The 20,517-nt window shown below is 34.9% G+C and overlaps 2 protein-coding genes across 2 annotated transcripts in view; both read left to right on the top strand.

Moving 5' to 3' along the window:
* LOC136839828 (proteoglycan 4-like) overlaps positions 1–3,263 on the top strand; it is a 49,189-nt gene extending 45,926 nt beyond the window's left edge. Inside the window, exons 9-10 of the mRNA XM_067106158.1 lie at positions 855–965; positions 3,076–3,263. Of these exons, the coding sequence (XP_066962259.1) occupies positions 855–965; positions 3,076–3,263 (299 nt within the window). The remainder of the gene's footprint in view (positions 1–854; positions 966–3,075) is intronic.
* Positions 3,264–5,671: 2,408 nt separating this feature from the next.
* On the top strand, positions 5,672–19,440 carry LOC136839827 (integumentary mucin C.1-like). The gene is made up of 7 exons (XM_067106157.1): positions 5,672–5,684; positions 11,685–11,762; positions 13,128–13,238; positions 14,965–15,075; positions 16,218–16,352; positions 19,135–19,245; positions 19,424–19,440. Exons 1-7 carry the CDS (start codon positions 5,672–5,674, stop codon positions 19,438–19,440), a joined length of 576 nt encoding a protein of 191 aa, XP_066962258.1.
* The last annotated feature ends 1,077 nt before the right edge of the window (positions 19,441–20,517 follow it).

Raw genomic sequence — 20,517 nt, 5'->3', positions numbered from 1 at the left:
ATGAAATGCATTTTTCATAGAGATTATGCACATTAAAACATGAAATGCATTTTTCATACAGATTTTACACATAAAAGCATGAAATGCATTTTTCATACAGATTTTACACATAAAAGAATGAAATGCATTTTCATACACATAAAAGCATGAAAACTTGTAAATTACTTCAAAAATTAAACACCCACTTCTGCAGGGTTTCTCGAGAATTTCGTGTGTCTGTGAAAAAATCGCGTATGCCCATTAGTTAGGTTCCAGTCAAAAGTTTGTGTGTGTGAATTCGCGCAACTCGAATCGTGTAAGATCAAAGTATTACTGTATATGTATGTATGTATGTACATATTAATGTAAAAAAATAATGTAACTTCAAATTTATGTAATCCTGGTCAACTCTAGCCATCTAGAAATATCTTGAATAAACAGAATACATATAAGAACACCGTTAATATATTTTTAACCGTAAATATAATAAAAAAAAAATTCACGAGCTTCTTAAAATATAAGCATTTTTTAAACAAACATATGCATGAAATTACTTTACTTTAAGCCAATGGTTTTATACAAAAAAATAATAAACAAAAGAAAAATATCATAACCTGCTTTGATTACCAGGAATTTACCTATATAAGGACAAAAGTAAGACTTCGTCTAAAATTCAAAATTAATTAATTAATATATATATATATATATATATATATATATATATATATATATATATATATATATATATATAATATATATATATATATATATATATATATACATATATATATATATATATATATATATATATATATATATATATATATATATATATATTGTATATAAATAAATATTCAATAACTAATTTCTTTCAGAGAGAATCTCAACAATCAACCCTGCTGTTCCAGTAACACCTGTTCCCACAACTACGAAAACAAGCATCCCTGATGCATCAAAATCAACTCCAGTGGTGACCACTACTCAAGGTTTGTCATGGTGTCCGAAATCTATTTTCCTTAGATAGTATGTTTACCATTATTCAATACCAATAGCCTTAAAATTAGGATTATCATTCCTTATAATTTTCCCTGAACTGTAAGTTTTCCAATTATTTACAACTAACTGCCTGATTTTTATCATGAACACACAAAACAATACGTGAATGTTAATATATATGCAACTTTCTTTTTCATACATTTGTATATGTATTTGAATAAATGTATATGCATTTATATATATACATATATATATAAATACATAATTATGTATGTAAAATTCATATGTATATTTTGTATATTTATTTTGAATATATATATATATATATATATATATATATATATATATATATATATATATTATATATATTATATTGTTGGGTTGTTCATTGATGAGTTAATTATTAATTACTGTAATTTATATAGCCCTGCTCTACCTAAGACCCATGTAATCCTGTCATTTAAAGCTAAAAGTTACCCCAACAGACAGACAATTACCCCAACAGACAGACAATTACTTAATTAGATTAGGTCGCCAGTTGGAACTATGCTATTGAATAATTTTGATTATTTCTGGAGCAAATGAGTTACTTAAAAGCCATTTATTACCCACCTAGTCCCAACAAAGAAAGAATGCGCTGTTACAGTGAGGGAATTTACTTGAGCCAATTAGTCAACTTCGTACACAGTAATATTTCCCCTACTTCAGTTATAATGCAATGGATAATCGTTCTCGCAGCTCACTCGTAAGCAATTCGAGTATATTAAAGGCTATTCCTCTTCCAAACAATGGTATGATCAGTTCCAAGGCTTGCCTGAGTATTACTTATACTTGACCTCCCCCTAATTCCTCATTGCAGTCTCACCAGGCAATAATGGGTACATGTCCTATACAGTACTAGACTTCATACAGGAAATATGATTCCACCAGGATCTCTAGCCAGTGGCTGAGGAAGGGGGGGAAATGGAAATGGAAGTACAGTGGAAGAAATACCGGCAGTCAGCGAATACTTGTAAATTCCAGACTTACTGTTCACATAGGCTGCTTGTGCACAGCAACAGACGCCCGGGATTCTGGAAGAACGCATAACGTCGATTCACTTAGTAAGTAAAAGACGAAAAGGGACAAAGAACAGAATTATCAGGAGCACAGACACGTGCATGTTCCCTGGAGGATTGCCGTGTTCTCTCCTGACTTTCTTGGGTCAGACTGGGCCGCTGTGTTCTCGTAAACAACGCTCCTTCCATAGCCTCCGGCAGTCTGAAAAATTACATAACATCGCTGATACATAGTACAGAGAAAAGGAATGCTTAAGAACACCCTCACTAGAGGTGACCTGGTGAAAACCTCCCTGTTGGATAGGTCCCTAATACTAACTTATAAGCTGTTAGGAACGGTTAATTTTGAAAACACAGCCTAGCCTGCTTCCCTCTGCTTTTCCCAGAGAGTTCTTCTTGTCTTTGTTAGGAGTATATTCCTACTAAAATAATGCAGGGAGGTCGAACAGCAGAATATTTATAAAAGTTCCCCCCCCCCCTTAAGAAGGCCTTCATTCCTTTTCGGGCGTGAAGGCCTGTACTAAGCAAGCTGTTCGCCTTGATTACTTTACTCTTCTCCCCTGAGCAGATTTGTCCTGTGCAATCTAACTAGCTACAGATCTACCTAACTCTAGAAAGGATATGAGCTTTAATCACTTACTTTTACAGACTCCTAAATGTACTTAAAGGTGCTTACGGTTATTATGTGCTACCTCTTATGATCGTGATGTTTAGACCTAGCCAAATGGTACATTCTATGGTATCTCCTATACCCTAACCTATTAGAACAAGGCTGTAGCACCAACGTAAAGGACAGTGAACTAGCTAAGTTACAATTTTTTGCACTTAATTTGTAATTACTGTTTGGTACATGAGGTTTGCTTCTTATGATAAATGCTTGCCTCACTGAGGTATTAGGCCATGCATGTCATGACCGTAGTGGCTCTCATCACAATGGTTTAGAATGGCTGATTTCAATTACAATGTACTTACATGGCTACTGCGGGTCGAGGGAAGGTGTAAGCGACAAGGCTACTGCTACGATGTACTCAATCTGGTCTAGGCTATAGTATAATACAGATCAAGCTAGCTACCTCCTCTGGGCAAGGACCCAGGATCACTCTAAGATGGAAAGGCACTGTGCCGAGAGGACACGAGTGCCAGGATGAGCACATGGCTCTACAACTACTGGGCTCTCTTCCACCCCTTCTTCTTCTTCTTCGTGTTCCTCCAAGGCCTATCTATGTCTGACCTAGGAGGTAATGAGGGCACCAACTCTGGGGCAAGTCCAGAAGGGCTAGCAGGCACGAAGTCAGGAGTAAATTCAGAAGCTACAGGAGGGCTCCCTACTCCGGCTCTGCGACAACCGGAGTAAGAGTGCTCTCAACCTCTGTGCCCGAGGAGGCCAGTTCCTGGTCTCGCAGAGAAGGGGCAGTAGTTTGATCCACCAGAGGTTCATCCTCTGGGGATGGGTTTAGTGAGGAAGAAGTGTTGGGTGCCGGAGGCTCACCGGTTGCCATGATTAGTGCCGTGAGGGATCTTGGATCTCCCGGAGGAGGATCTGCCTCATGATCTGGACCTGGCACAGGGTCCTCCTTGATTGGTGGCTCAGCGTCCGAGCCGGACGGAGCGTAGCACTGCTCAGCGCTTGCAAGTGGCACTGGCAGTGATTGAGGGTCAGGCATGCCTGACAAGGGGTCCGGAGGTGCAATACCTCACGGATGGCTTGAATTGGGCTGAGACAGAGATTCCTGCCCCAGCAGAAGATCAGAGCCTCTCAGAGAGTCTTGCTCGAGAGGGTCTGCTGGGTGTTGCTTATTTGGGCAACCCTCCCAATTAGTGGAGTGGCTTGTCTGCTTGCACGTCCTACAGCGGTACTGCTCCTCCTGAATGTCTCTTCAAGGAGAGGAAGGACCTCTTTGTTGGCCGTCCTTTCATGGAGAGAGAGGACTAGGCCAAGAACAGTTTGGTGTGCCTCTTCCACTGACCACTTCAGTGGGCGGAAGGTGGTTTTTCTTCTTGGGGTGCTCCTACAGCCTGGGCCTCCATGGAGGAGGTAGCGTGGCTGCGAAGTGGCGTTGGGGAAGGGCTTCACTGGAGGAGATCCCGACCAAACAGGAAATCCACTACGGGCCAAATTCCACCCACCACGCCCAGGCGGTGGGGTAGCGCGCCCCAAGGTGTTGTGACCTGAACCTTGACCGTGGGGACGGTTGTGGTGAGACCCTCTATCCACTTCATCTCCCACCAGGTTTGCTCATCAACCGTGGCACTGGCTGGCACTTGGGCTCTGGAAATCAGGGTCACGTCTGCTGCAGTGTCAACCGTGACCGGAAGGGCCCACGGGCAGGCTAGAGCCCTTAAGGGGGGCCTCCAAGATGAACTGTTTCCAGTCTCTTGGGGTAAAGTATCTTTTGTGGCTTGGCTGTGGAGAATGAGTGCTAATGAGGTTGATGAACTTGGTGGTGGGGACATGATGAGGACAGGCCGGATGTCCAGCACTGTAGTGGCCAGCAGCACCACAAGATTGGCACGGGCCCTTTGTAGGGGCTCGGTGACCTGCGGTGACTGTTGGTGGAGAGGGTTGAGTGGATGTAGAGGGAGAGGAGTTCTGGTTATTACTAAGAGGCTGCTTACTAGTGCCTAGCTTGTAGCGACACTTGGCTTCAGTGTGCCCCAACCTCTTACAGTGGGTGCACGTAGGCTTGCTAGGCAGTCCATTCTTCGGGCGAGTCAAGCCTGAGAGGTACCCGGGTGGCACTATGTGCCGCTAAGATGTGCTGCGGGACTGGTTAAAGGTTTCTCATGAATCAGCCATGCGGCAGGCTTCCATAAGGGTGGTGGGTTGCTTTCACTTAGATATAAAGCAAGGGGCCCAGGCATGCATTGGTAAAGATCCTCCAGCATGGTCTGATTGAAGGTCTTCAAACGTAGCACAAGACAAGGAGTCGAACCAGCGGGTACAAGACTGGGTCTTGTGACAGGCCCATTCAGTCCAGGACCAGTCGACTTCCTTGGCAAGACCTCGGAACCGCTGTCTCCATTTCTCCGGGGTTATTTCGTAGGCCTTCTTGATGACTCTACGCACTTCGGCCATGTCACCTCTTTGACTCTTCTCCAGTGAGTGAAGGGCTGGCTTAGCTTTTCCCTCTATGTGCTTGGCAAGCACTAAGGCCCTCTCTGTCATGGTGGTGTTATAGTTGTCAAAGAGTGCCTCTATTTCCTCCAACCATGCTTCTGGCTCGTCCTCAGTCCACTTGGGGATGAGGGAATTAATGCTCGAGATCGGAGCATTTGGTGCAGCAGGTGTGGGGTTGGAGGCGTGTTGTATAGCCATAGCTTCAGCATTTTCCCTCCTAGTCTTTTCCAGCTCGAGCTCCTTTTCTTTGAGAGCTAGTTCATGCTGCCTTCTCCATTCTTCTCTTTCATCTTCCAGCTGCCTCTGTTCTTCTTCATACCTCCGCCATTCTTCTTCATAACTCCTCTGCTCGGATTCATAAGTCCTCTGTTCGGCTTCATAATTCAGCCATTCCAGTCTTTCTTCCTTCTCTCGCTTGGCCAAGTCATCCAGCTGTTCCTTAACCCACTTGGTGAGGTCCAATCCCGTGAGACCTGCCGCCTTCCCCAGGTCCATGAAGGCTCTGTGATTATCTGTCGCCATGGTTCTGGTGGGTAAGGGCATCTATCCGGGTTGACTGGACGTACTTGGGCAGTGAGGAAGTGTCCCTCAGATTTAGGGTGACACTTCAGTGGTGTGTTGCCTTTTCAATAAGGTGGCACTGTGGTTGAGTGTGCCGTGTAAAGGTCACACTGGTGGCACTCAGTATCTTTATGTACTGGTGGAACTTAGGTAGTCACAAAAGGACTTTTTTTCTGTGTTCCTTTTCCTGTTTTTTTTTCTTTGGTGGCACTAGGGTGCCAGTGTGTTCTTAGGAACGACACATGACTTGAGTTCAACTAGTTGGTATTTAAGGGGAAAATGCACTCTACCCAAGCAGAGTGTAACTAATAAGTAGGAGAGAAAGGGAAGGTAAAAGAAAGAGATAGGTAAGCTATTCAGTTTATGACAGTGCTTCACATTAGCAGCACTGTGGAAAGGGAAAGTAAATAGTGGTTGCTTTTGAGGCCCTCATGAGTCACTAGTTCCTAGTACCCGCTGTGCTAAGGTAAGTATACCTTAGTTTAACCAGACCACTGAGCTGATTAACAGCTCTCCTAGGGCTGGCCCAAAGGATTACATTTATTTTGTGGCTAAGAACCACTGTGCTACTTCCTTTTCATGCAGAGGGAGGAAGGCTATGTTTTATGCTGAGGTCAGGAGAAAAGTCCTCACTCGTGACCGACAGTTTTCTGTAACTGTGATTTTAGCTTAACTTGTCCTCATCTATCTGTGGGACAGAGGTGTTTATGTTTATCTGCTTTATTTTAATGAATTATTCCTATGTCGGCCCGTTCTTTCGAGGACGGCAGTGCACGTACACTTCGGATTTATGCTGATTGCTTACTTGAATGGATGAGAGAGAGAGAGAAATATTCAGCCAGCAAAGTTCGTGCTGCCTGAGAAAATCAGAAAAATTATTGTAACTGCACACTGGCAGGTTTCTTATTTGGAGATAAGTCTTCTTGGGCTGTCTTAAAGGATTGTCTTAGCAATCTTAACTTTCCCTGTGGCCCCTGAATCGTACGTCTTACACTGATAAGTATGGTTAAAATGATAAGTTCTTTTCTTTTTATATAGTTCCCTATGTCAGTGTATTTGTACAGGAACTTTTCTTGTTATGTTTCCTAAATAAGTAATTCCCTGACTAAATTATTTCTTGCTTTTATCTATTGTATGGAATCCTATACCTATTTCCCCATCTATCGAAGTCTATTTTCTTTCTACGGTTAGCGAGTATGATTACTACGCAAAGCAAAGTAGTTCCCGAAGTGGCATATGAGGCAGAGGACGCTACAGGACTCACGACGTCACACATGTAAACAATGTCACACAAACAACAACAACAACAAGGGGTTTAAGATGGCAGACTGAAGAGCAGTCAACCTGTTCCCAAAATGTCGGACGAATCCCGTTATAACGGCAGCATTCAAAACAACCGCTGGATGCAGACTGGCAGAGGGATACACGACCTCCCAAGCCACAGTGTTTATTTACAATGAAAAAAAAACAAAAAAAAAACAAAGCACTCGAATTCCTCTCACAAAACGAACAAAGCAAATGTAGGAATACAGGTTTTAACTAAATACACCAACAATGCAAGTGATTTTCCATTACGGAGATGGAAAACAAATTTACTAGAATCTGTTTTTTTCTTTCTTTCTTGCGCTGAATTAAATGCATTCGCCATGTGTACTACGGGTTCGAGGACACAAAGGAAGGGGTCCGTGGCGTCCTGACTGGCCGGAATTTATGTTAATTGAAAATGCAAATTATGAAATTTACCCAGTTATCGTTGCTTCGCGATATTAATGGCAAGGAAACGCGACATGATTCCGCAACATGGAAACCTATTAACTTCGTCACGCTCAGTCCGTGGCCTCTCTGTAGTGATGAACGGTTACTGGTTTGGAAATTCTATGGACTTCGTAAATTTCTCTGCCCTATCCTACAAGAGAAACGCTAAGGCACATGTTCTCCCAGTACTGTCATGCAATAGCTAACTCGTTCAAAGATTAATATCATGCATTAATCCTTGGCCAGGGAAATAGCAAAATATTAAATCCTTACTTGGTAACTTACACGACCTTCGGTGGAATGCCGAACTCTGTCTCTGAATGCGGCAAAAGTGTTTCTTCAAAATTTTGTAAATTATAAAAATGGTATTCTTACTACCACTATACCTTGGCCTGTCTCCTTGTTTGAAAGAATTAGCAGGAAATTAATATTATCTGACTTTTCTCTTTGAAATTAATTTGTTCTGACTTTTCTCTTTGAAATTTGAAATTAATTTGTTCTGACTTTTCTCTTTGAAATTAATTTGTAGTTAATTTGATTCCATATTCTTTTCCTCTGTGAATTAGAGATCCTGGCAAGGCCGCCACTCTTAGGGGGTCCTTTGGCTGATGAGTTAATTATTAATTACTGTAATTTTGTAGCCCTGCTCGACCTAAGACCCTCGTAATCCTGTCAATTAAAGCTAAAAGTTACCCCAACAGACAATTACTTAATTAGATTAGGTCGCCAGTCGGAACTATGCCATTGAATAATTTGATTATTTCTGGAGCAGATGAGTTACCTAAAACCCATTTATTACCCACCTAGTCCCAACAAAGAAAGAATGCGCTGTTACAGTGAGGGAATTTACTTGAGCCAAATAGTCAACTTCAGACACAGTAATATTTCCCTACTTCAGTTATAATGCAATGGATGATTGTTCTCGTAGCTCACTCGTAAGCAATTCAAGTATATTAAAGGCTATTCCTCTTCCAAACAATGGTATGATCAGGTTCCAAGACTTGCCTGAGTATTACTTATACTTGACCTCTCCTTAATTCCTACTTACTGCAAAGGGGAATATCTTATGCAGTCTCACCAGGCAATAATGGCTATATGTCCTATACTATAATTCATACAGGAAATATAGTTCCACCAGGATCTCTAGTCAGTGGCTGAGGAAGGGGGGAAAAATGGAAATAGTAGTACTGAAGAAATACCAGCAGTAAGCAAATACTTGTCAATTCCGGACTTACCGTTCACGTAGGCTGCTTGCACACTACAACTGACGCCCAGGATTCTGCAACAACGCATAATGGCGATTTACTTAGTAAATAAAAGACAAAAAGGGACAAAGGACAGAACTATCAGTAGCATGGACGCGTGCGTGTCCTGGAGGATTGCCGTGTTCTCTCTCCCCGACTTTCTTGGGTCAGATTGGGCCACTGTGTTCTCGTAAACAACACTCCTTCCATAGCCTCCGGCAGTCTAAAAAATGACAAAACATCGCTGATACATAATACAGAGAAAAGGAATGCTTAAGAACACCCTCACTAGAGGTGACCTGGTGAAAACCTCCCTGTTGGATAGGTCCCTAATACTAACTTATAAGCTGTTAGGAACAGTTAATTTTGAAAACACAGCCTAGCCCGCTTCCCTCTGCTTTTCCCAGAGAGTTCTTCTTGTCTTTGTTAGGAGTATATTCCTACTAAAATAATACAGGAGGTCGAACAGCAGAGTATTTATAAAAATATATATACATTATATATACTGTATTATATATATATATATATATATATATATATATATATATATATATATATATATATATATATATATATAAAATGCATGCTTTTACTCTATTACACGTGATTTTGTATATCGAACACCACAAAAATGAAACGCTTGCAGATCCTAACTGATTAGAAATTCATAATATATATGATAGCGGGATAGTACATACGAACATACAAACATTTGGAAAACCAGTATTAGCACCTGATAGGTGTTTGTAAGGTATATTCTACTTTCAGTGGCAGGTCCAATTTTACAAATCCACAAAGACCCCAATTTCCCTTATCCCAGCTTTCAATTATCTGAAAAATAAACTCAGTAATGTACACATTTGTCATGAATCAAGGGTTGTGTTTTAATGTGGTATCACTATTCTCAAAGGTACCTATTGCCGATCCACTGGAGTTTTTATTGGAATTATCAGAAAATACACAGCTGGCCATCCCATTTTTCAAAAACCCTCTAACTGAACTAATTAAATTGTGTAAAAGAATGTAAATTTGAATTCAGTGGGAAATTTTACTCCAAAAAGATTGGTATAGCAATGGAGAACCCTCTTTCTCTAGTGTCATGTAATGATTTCTACATGGAATTTTTTAAATGAAAATATTAAAGAAAATCATTCCATGCAATGTATTAAAGTTCAAGTTATGCTGACGATATAATTTGTGCATGGCCAGGGAATGACAATGTATGTACTTTTTTTGACAAGTTAAGGTAATTAATACCGTCAATTAAACTCTATGGAAACAGAAAAGGGTAAGTGCCCACCCTTTCTGGATTGCCTAATATATAGAAATATTAATGTCTAAATATAATGTTTACAGTAAACCTTTTAATATTTCTTCCTGTGTGCATTTTTATTCAGGTCAAAGCAATAAGGTTAAGAAATCAGTGTTCACATCCATGTTTTTAAGAGCATTACATGCTTGTAGCCCTGAATATATTGATGATGAAATAGATAACATTTGGAATACAGGCAAGAAATTGTAATATCCTGACTGCGAATTAGATAGTGCATTAGAAGTGGCAAATGCGACTCTGTTCTAAAACATAAAAGAACCTGACAACATGAAAAATTTGCTTGCACTACCATATAATGATAATAATATAACAGATTTTCCTCATCTTCTTAAGAAGTTTGGAGTTGACGTTGCACTTAAGAACAATGAAGCAATATAATATGTACTTATAAAGAATTCTCATGGCAGTACCAAAGGATGTGTATATAAAATTCCATGTGTCTTTTATATTGGTCATACTGGTAAAACAGTGGAAAAGAGAATAGAACAACATAAAAAACTATACAGTATAAGATATGCACAGGTGAACAGTGGAATTTTGGTACATGTTAGTGGGAACAATCATACTGTCAACTAGGAAGGGCAAAAAAGAAAGTGTCTTCTAATAATGCACTTGAAAGGAATATCGTTCAATCAAGCTTTATAAGAGAAAGTTATGGCCAACACATAAATGTCCGTAAAGACATGTTAAACATGATCCTATGATTTACAAAGAAATTTCTAATATGTTCAGAATTTTTGGAAGGCAGCTGCCATGTATGGCAAGAGGATTATCATATTTGTTAACATATTACCAGGTCACTAGCAATCGGGAGTTTATCCACCACTTCCCATTTGTCAGGTATGGATTCATAATCTGAAACGGTTGTGTATGTTCGTCTGTACTGTCTCTGTAGTTTTTATATTGTGATTTTGACTAAGATGAATCAGTACTTCGTCAATGGCTTCTAAACAATGATGAAACCGGTCAGAACCTACACCCAGTCTATCAGTTTTTCACCAGTGATGTATAATAAAAGCAGATATATAGATATATATATATATATATATATATATATATATATATATATATATATATATATATATATATATATATATATATATATATATATATATATATATATATATATATATATATATATATATATATATATATATATATATATATATATATATATATATATATATATAAATGTAAAAAAAAAATGTAAAACTTCAAAAATTATGCAATCATGGTCAACTCTAGCCATCTATAAATATCTTGAATAAACAGAATACAATATGAAAATTGGTAATATCTTTTTAAACGTAAATATAATAAAAAGAAATTTCACGAGCTGCTGAAAAAATAAGCATATTTTAAACAAACATATGTATGAAATTAATGTACATTAGGCCAATGGCTTCGTACAAAAAAAAATAAACAAAAGAATATATCAAACTGTGCTTTGATCACTAGGAATTTACCCATATAAGGTCAAAAGTGAGTCTAAAATTGTCTATATAATATATATAAATATATTAATAAATATATATATATATATATATATATATATATATATATATATATATATATATAATAAATATTCATTAACTAATTTCTTTCAGGGAGGACCTCAACAATCAACCCTGCTGTTCCAGTAACACCTGTTCCCACAACTACAAAAGCAATCGTCCCTGATGCATCAAAAGCAACTCCAGTGGTGACCACTGCTCAAGGTTCGTCATGGTGTCCGAAATCTATTTTCCTCAAATAATATGTTTACCATTGTTCACTAAAAGTAGCTTTTAATTTAGGATTATCATTACTTGTAATTTTCCCTGAACCGTAAGTTTTCCAGTTATCTATCACTAACTGCCTGATTTATACCATGAACACACAAAACAATATATGCATGTTAATATATTTGCGGAAAAGATTAAGATTTCCATGCTCTTGTCAGTAGCTCATCCGTTTTAGCATCACAACAGTTACATCACGCTTACAACTTTTTTCATACATTTATGTATGTATTTGAATAAATTTATATGCATTTATATTATATATATATATATATATATATATATATATATATATATATATTTATATTATATATATATATATATATATACAGGTATATAAATATATAATTATGTATGCATAAATTCATATGTATAATTATGATATAATGTATGTATATATATAAATTTTATATATATATATATATATATATATATATATATATATATATATATATATATATAAATAATGTATGCCTATTTATAAATAATCTATGCCTTTAATCTATTACACGTGATTTTATATATCAAACACCACAAAAATTAAATGCTTGCAGATCCTCACTGGTTAGAAATTCATAATATACATGATAGCGGGATAGTACATATGAACATACAAACAGTTGGAAAACCTGTATTAGTAAGTGATAGGTGTTTGTTGGGGGTATCCTACTCTCAGTGGCAGGTCCAATTTTACAAATCCGCAAAGACCCCAATTTCCCTTATCCCAGCTTTCAGTTACCTGAAAAGTAAAGTCAGTAATGTACACATTAATCATGAATTAAGGCTTGTGTTTTAATGTGGTATCACTATTCACAAAAGCACCCATTGCCGATCTGTTGGAGTTTTTATCGGAATTATTAGAAAACACACAGCTGGACATCCCATTTTTCAAGAACCCTCTAACTGAACCGATTAAATTGTTTAAAAGAATGCAGATTTGAATTCATTTGGAAATTTTATGCAAAAAGTTTAGTATAGCAATGGGGAACCCTCTTTCTCCAGTGTCACGTAATTTCTACATGAAATTTTTTTAAACGAAAATATTAAAGAAAATCATTCCATGCAATGTATTAAAGTTCAGGTATGCTGACGATATAATTTGTGCATGGCCAGGAAACAACAATGTATGTACTTTTCTTGACAAGTTAAGGTAATTAGTACCTTCAATTAAATTCTCTATGGATATAGAAAAGGATAAGTGCCTACCCTTTCTGGATTGCCTAACATATAAAAATAGTATGTCTAAATAAAATGTTTACAGTAAACCTTTTAATATTTCTTCCTGTGTGCATTTTCATTCAGGTCAAAGCAATAAGGTTAAGAAATCAGTGTTCATATCTGTGTTTTTAAGAGCATTACGTGCATGTAGCCCTGAATGTATTGATGATGAAATAGATAACATTTGGAATACAGGTAAGAAATTAACATATCCTGACAGCGAATTAGATAGTGCATTAGAAGCGGCAAATACGACTCTGTTCCAAAACATAAAAGAAACTTACAAGACGAAAAATTTGCTTGCACTACCATATAATGATAATAATATGAAAGATATTCCTCATCTTCTTAAGAAGTTTGGAGTTGACGTTGCACTTAAGAACAATGAAGCAATATAACATGTAAATTCTCATGACAGTACTAAAGGATATGTATAGAAAATTCCATGTGTCTTTTATATTGGTCATACTGGTAAAACAGTGGAAAAGAGAATAGAGCAACATAAAAAAATGTGTAAGATATGCACAGGTGTACAATGGAATTTTGGTACATGTTAGCGGGAACAATCATACTGTCAACTTGGAAGGTCAAAAAAGAGAGTGTATTCTAATAATGCACTTGAAAGGCATATCATTCAATCTAGCTTTATAAAAGAAAGTTATGGCCAACACATAAATGACGTTAAGGCATGTTAAACATGATCCTATGATTTCCAAAGAAATTTGTGAAATGTTCAGATTTTTTGGAAGACAGTTGCTGTGTATGGCAAGAGGATTATCATATTTGTTAACATATTACCAGGTCACTAATAATCGGGAGTTTATCCACCACTTCCCATTTCTCATGTGTCAGGTATGGATTCACAATCTCAAACAGTTGTGTATGTTCATCTGTACTGTCTCTGTAGTTCTTATATTGTGATTCTGACTAAGATGCATCAGTACTTTGTCAGTGGCTTCTAAACAAAGCTGAAACCTGTCAGAACCTACACCCAGTCTATCAGTTTTTTACCAGTGGGGATGTACGATAAAAGCAGATGGTGTTAAAAGTGGTTATAATCAGATATATATATATTATATATATATATATATTATATATATATATATATATATATATATATATATATATATATATATATATATATATATATATATATATATATATATATATATATATATATATATATATATATATATATATATATATATATATATATATATATATATATATATATATACACACATATATATATAATGTGTGTGTGTATGTATGTATGTATGTATGTATATGTTAATGTATAAAAGTGAGGTAACTTCAAATTTATGTAATCCAGGTCAACTGTAGCTATCTAGAAATATCTTATATATATATATATATATATATATATATATATATATATATATATATATATATATATATATATATATATATATATATATATATATATATATATATATATATATATAAATATATATATATATATATATATATATATATATATATATATATATAATGTGTGTGTGTATGTATGTATATGTTAATGTATAAAAAGTGAGGTAACTTCAAATTTATGTAATCCAGGTCAACTGTAGCTATCTAGAAATATCTTGAATAAACAGAATACATATAACAAAATCGTTAATTAATTTTTAAATGTAAATATAAAAAAAAATTCACGAGCTTCTTAAAAATAAGCATTTTTAAACAAATATATGTACGAAATTAATGTACATTACGCCAATGTCTTCATACAAAAAAATAATAAACAAAATAAAAATATCATAAACTGTGCTTTGAGCACTAGGAATTTACCTATATAAGGTCAAAAGTAAGACTTCGTCTAATATACAAAATTAATGAATAGTATATATATATATATATATTGTATATAAATAAATATTCATTAACTAATTTCTTTCAGAGAGAACCTCAACAATCAACCCTGCCATTCCAGTAACACCTGTTCCCACAACTACAAAAGCAATCATCCCTGATGCATCAAAAGCAACTCCAGTGGTGACCACTGCTCAAGGTTTGTCATGGTGTCCGAAATCTATTTTCTTCAGATAGTATGTTTACTATTGTTCAATAACAATATCCTTAAAATTAGGATTATCATTACTTATAATTTTTCATGAACTGTATGTGTTCTAGTTATTTACAACTAACTGCCTGATTTACCGTATATCATGAATACAAAACAATACATGCATGTTAATATATTTGCGGAAAAATTAGATTTTTTGCTGTTTTCAGAAGCCCGTCCTTTTTAGTATCACAACAGTCATAACATGCTTATAACTTTTATTTTTCATGAAAGCACACACACACACATATATATATATGAACGGAGAAGGCAGGCGAATCAGCCAAAGTGATAAAATACATAGGGAGCAGGAAAAATTTATTCCAACACATTTCGCATTCAGATGAATGCATCTTCAGGATTTTGTACAATAACTAATGACCAGTGTAAGTTATAAATGAATTTTTGAATTAAAATGAAAACCAAAACTTCACACATACACTAAAGATTGACAAAATCACAGAAGAAATTAAAAGGACGTATGTTGATTATAAGTTCAGATAAAAAAAAAAAAAAAATTACAAAGTTCAGAAATATTTGAGGAGCACTGCGAGTCGACCTACCATAGCAAGAGATAAACAAAGAATGTACACAAAAACAACAGGTTAAGAAGGGTACATGGGCATGGAGGTTGACTGGGAGTTAAACTGCAGACCAAGTTGTTTGATGAAGAGACTCTCGAAGATCAATAATTCACTTGGGCTGAAGTTTTGACTCACAATAGTGAATCCTCATATTTAATGGGAACTTCACATTTTTTGCTATGTTCACTTATACTGGACTGTTCAGGATTTGATAGTGACGGAAAATAACTCCCTTGTGGCAGTCTATGCGAATCCTCATCATCCGCTGAGAAGAACCCAAGTAAGTTCCCAGGCTACATCTGGGACAAGAATGCTTGTATACTATACCAGACGACATGAGGGGGCATAAACGATCTTTAAATCCAAACAAGGAGCCAGTTGTGACTGGACTAATAGGAATAAGTTTAACACTTAATGCACCAAAGTATGTTTGTACAATGTTAGTAAATTCAGTCCCAAAGGAATCATCGTGCAAATATGGGAATCAGGCATAATTTCTTTCAGAGAGAACCTCAAAAATCACCCCTGCTGTTCCAGTAACAGCTGTTCCCACAACTACAAAAGCAATCATCCCTGATGCATCGAAAGCAACTGATGTTTTACCAACAGTCGCCCCTCCAGTGATGACCACTACTCAAGGTTTGTCATGGTGTCCAAAATCTATTTTCTTCAGATAGTATGTTTACCATTGTTCAATAGCAATAGCCTTATAATTAGGATTATCAGTACTTATAATTTTCCCTGAACTGTAAGTTTTCCAGTTATTTACAACTACCTGCCTGATTTATATCATGAACGCACAAAACAATACATGCATGTTAATATATTTGCAGAAAAGATTAAGATTTCCATGCTCTTGTCAGTAGCTCATCTGTTTTAGTATCATAATGGTTACATCATGCGTATAACTTTCTTTTTCATGCATTTATATATGTATTTGAATAAATGTATATGCATTTATATATATATATATATATATATATATATATATATATATATATATATATATATATATATATATATATAATTATGTATGTGTAAAAATGTATGCATAAATTCATATGTATAATTACTTATAATCTGTTACACATGATTTTATATATGAAACACCCCAAAAATGAAATGCTTGCAGATCCTCACTGGGTAGAAATTCATAATATATATGATAGCAGGATGATACATACGAACATACAAACAGTTGGAAAACCAGGTGTTTGTGGGGTGTTTCCTACTTTTAGTGGCAGGTCCAATTTTACAAATCTGCAAAGACCCCAATTTCCCTTATCCCAGCTTTCAGTTACCTGAAAAGTAACTCAGTAATGTACACATTAATCATGAATCAAGGCGTGTGTTTTAATGTGGTATCACTATTCACAAAGGTACCTATTGCCAATCTGCTGGAGTTTTTATCGGAATTATTAGAAAACACACAGCTGGACATCCCATTTTTCAAGAACCCTCTAACTGAACTAATTAAATTGTGTAAAAGAATGTAAATTTTATTTCAGTGAGAAATTTTACGCTAAAATGTTTGGTATAGTAATGGGGAACCCTCTTTCTCCAGTGTTATGCAATTTGTACATGGAATTTTTTATAATGAAAATATTAAACAAAATCATTCCATGCAATGTATTAAAGTTCAAGTATGCTGACAATATAATTTTTGTATGGCCATGGAACGAAAATGTAGGTACTTTTCTTGACAAGTCAAGGTAATCAGTACCTTCAATTAAATTCTCTATGGAAATAGAAAAGGATAAATGCCTACCCTTTCTGGATTGCCTAACATATAAAAATAGTAATGTCTAAATACAATATTTTCAGACAACCTTTTAATATTTCTTCATGTGTGCATTTTTATTCTGGTCAAAGTAATAAGGTTAAGAAATCAGTGTTCACATCTATGTTTTTTAGAGCATTATGTGTATGTAGCCCTGAATATATTGATGATGAAATAAATAAGATTTGGAATACAGGCAGGAAATTTAAATATCCTGACTGCGAATTAGATAGTGCATTAGAAGCGGCAAATACGACTCTGTTCCAAAACATAAAAGAACCTTACAACACGAAAAATTTGCTTTCACCGCCACATAATGATAATAATATAAAAGATATTCCTCATCATCTCAAGAATTTGGAGTTGACGTTGTATTTAAGAACAATGAAGCAATATAACGTGAATTCTCATGACAATACTAAAGGATGTGTATAGAAAATTCCGTGTATTTTTTTATAATGGTCATACTGGTAAAACAGTGGAAAAGAGAATAGAACAGCATAAAAAAATATATAAGATATGCACAGGTGAACAGTAGAATATTGGTACATGTTAGTGGGAACAATCATACTGTCAACTAGGAAGGGCAAAATGGAGAGTGTATTCTAATAATGCACTTGAAATGAATGTCGTTCAATTTAGCTTTATAAAAGGAGGTTATGGCCAACATATAAATGTCTGTCAAGGCATGTTACTTGATCCTATGATTTCCAATAAATTTGTAAAATGTTCAAATTTTATGGAAGGCAGTTGCAATGTATGGCAAGAGGATTATCATATTTGCTAACATATTACCAGGTCACTAGCAATCGGGAGTTTAACCTACACTCGCCCTTTGGCATGTGTCAGGTATGGCTTCATAATCTCAAACAGTTGTGTATGTTCATCTGTACTGTCTCTGTAGTTTTTATATTGTGATTTTGACTAAGATGCATCAGTACTCGTCATTGGCTTCTAAACAAAGCTGAAACTGGTCAGAACCTAGACCCAGTCTAGCTGTGGTAAAAGCAGAGGGTGTTAAAGTAGTTATATATATATATATATATATATATATATATATATATATATATATATATATATATATATATATATATATATATATATATTATTGTAAAAAAATTAGGTATCTTCAATTTAAGTAATCAGGTCAATTCTAGCCATCTAGAAATATCTTGAATAAACAGAAATATTTTTAAACATAGATATAATAAAAAAAATTTCACAAGCTTCTTAAAAAATAAGCATTTTTTTAACGAACATATGTATAAAATTAATGTTCGTTAGGCCAATGGCTTCATAGAAAGAAATAATAAACAAAAGAAAAATATAAATTGTACTTTGATCACTAGGAATTTACCTATACTGCATAAGGTCAAAAGTAAGACTTTGTCTAAAATTCAAAATTAATGAATATATATATATATATATATATATATATATATATATATATATATATATATATATATATATATATATATATATATATATATATATATATATATATATATATATATATATATATATATATATATATATATATATATATATATATATATATATATATATATATATATATATATATATATATATATACATGTATATATGCATATACATAAATATTCATTAACTAATTTCTTTCAGAGAGAACCTCAACAATCAACCCTGCTGTTCCAGTAACACCTGTTCCCACAACTACAAAAGCAATCATCCCTGATGCATCAAAAGCAACTCCAGTGGTGACCACTGCTCAAGGTTTGTCATGGTGTCCGAAATCTATTTTCCTCAGATATGTTTACTATTGTTCAATAACAATAGCCTTTAATTTAGGATTAGCATTACTTATAAATTCCCCTGCATGTTAATATATGCAGTACAAAATTAAGATTACCAAGCTGTTGTCAGTAGTTCATCCTTTTTAATATCACAACAGTTACATCAGGCTTATAACTTCATTTTTCATGACTGCGCACACACACACACACACACAATAATATATATATATATATATATATATATATATATATATATATATATATATATATATATATATATATATATATATATATATATATAAATATATATATATATATATATATATATATATATATATATATATATATATATATATATATATATATATATATATATATATATACACACACACACACAGTAGAACCCCTGGTCCTCAACTGTACTAGAACTCGACATAATCGGATTTCAACACAAAATGTAGAGTAAATTTTGCGTCTGAGCTCAAACAACAAACCGGAATCTGATCCGATGAATCATGATGTTTGTAGAAAAAAGAGTTTCGGGCGGCTGCCACTAGTTGGCATTGTTGGTGGCGTTCTTCCCATGCTTATTTAAAAGCATTTAAAGCCCACACATGCTGCTGCTGAGAAACAAGCCAGATTATCACATTAAATTAATAATACAGTATTTATAAGCTGAATTACTGTATGGCTGTTATCATAAAATTAAGAAAAATTTCCTAAATTACGTCGAACTCGTCAGCTTGTGGCAGATATAAACAAACCACAGCGCTGCCCTGGTGGTGTATCGCGGTACTAATTACATAAACATTGAGTATTTATGGTACATTTCATACAGAGTCTACTGGAATAGTGTACAAAATCACTGTAAAACATCTTTCAGTAAATATTTACTGAAAGATGTTTTACAGTGATTTTGTACACTATTCCAGTAGACTCTGTATGAAATTTACCATAAGTACTGAATGTTTATGTAATTAGTACCGCGAAACACCACCAGGGTGGTGCTGTGGTTTGTTTATATCTGCCACAAGCTGCCGAGTTCCGACGTAATTTAGGAAATTTTTCTTAATTTTATGATAACAGACATACAGTAATTTGGCTTATAAATACTGTATTATTAATTTAATGTGATAATCTGGCTTGTTTTTCAATGTTATCATTATTAACAACAGTTTTCATGTGTACCCGTTGCAGTACATTCTGGTAGTGCCTATAGGCTACCTAGCCTAGCGTATGGCGCTCGGTCTAT

The sequence above is a fragment of the Macrobrachium rosenbergii genome, chromosome 6 (assembly GCF_040412425.1).
Source record: "Macrobrachium rosenbergii isolate ZJJX-2024 chromosome 6, ASM4041242v1, whole genome shotgun sequence".
NCBI classification, from domain to species: Eukaryota; Metazoa; Arthropoda; class Malacostraca; order Decapoda; family Palaemonidae; genus Macrobrachium; species Macrobrachium rosenbergii.
This window is presented reverse-complemented; position numbering and strand designations above follow the sequence as displayed.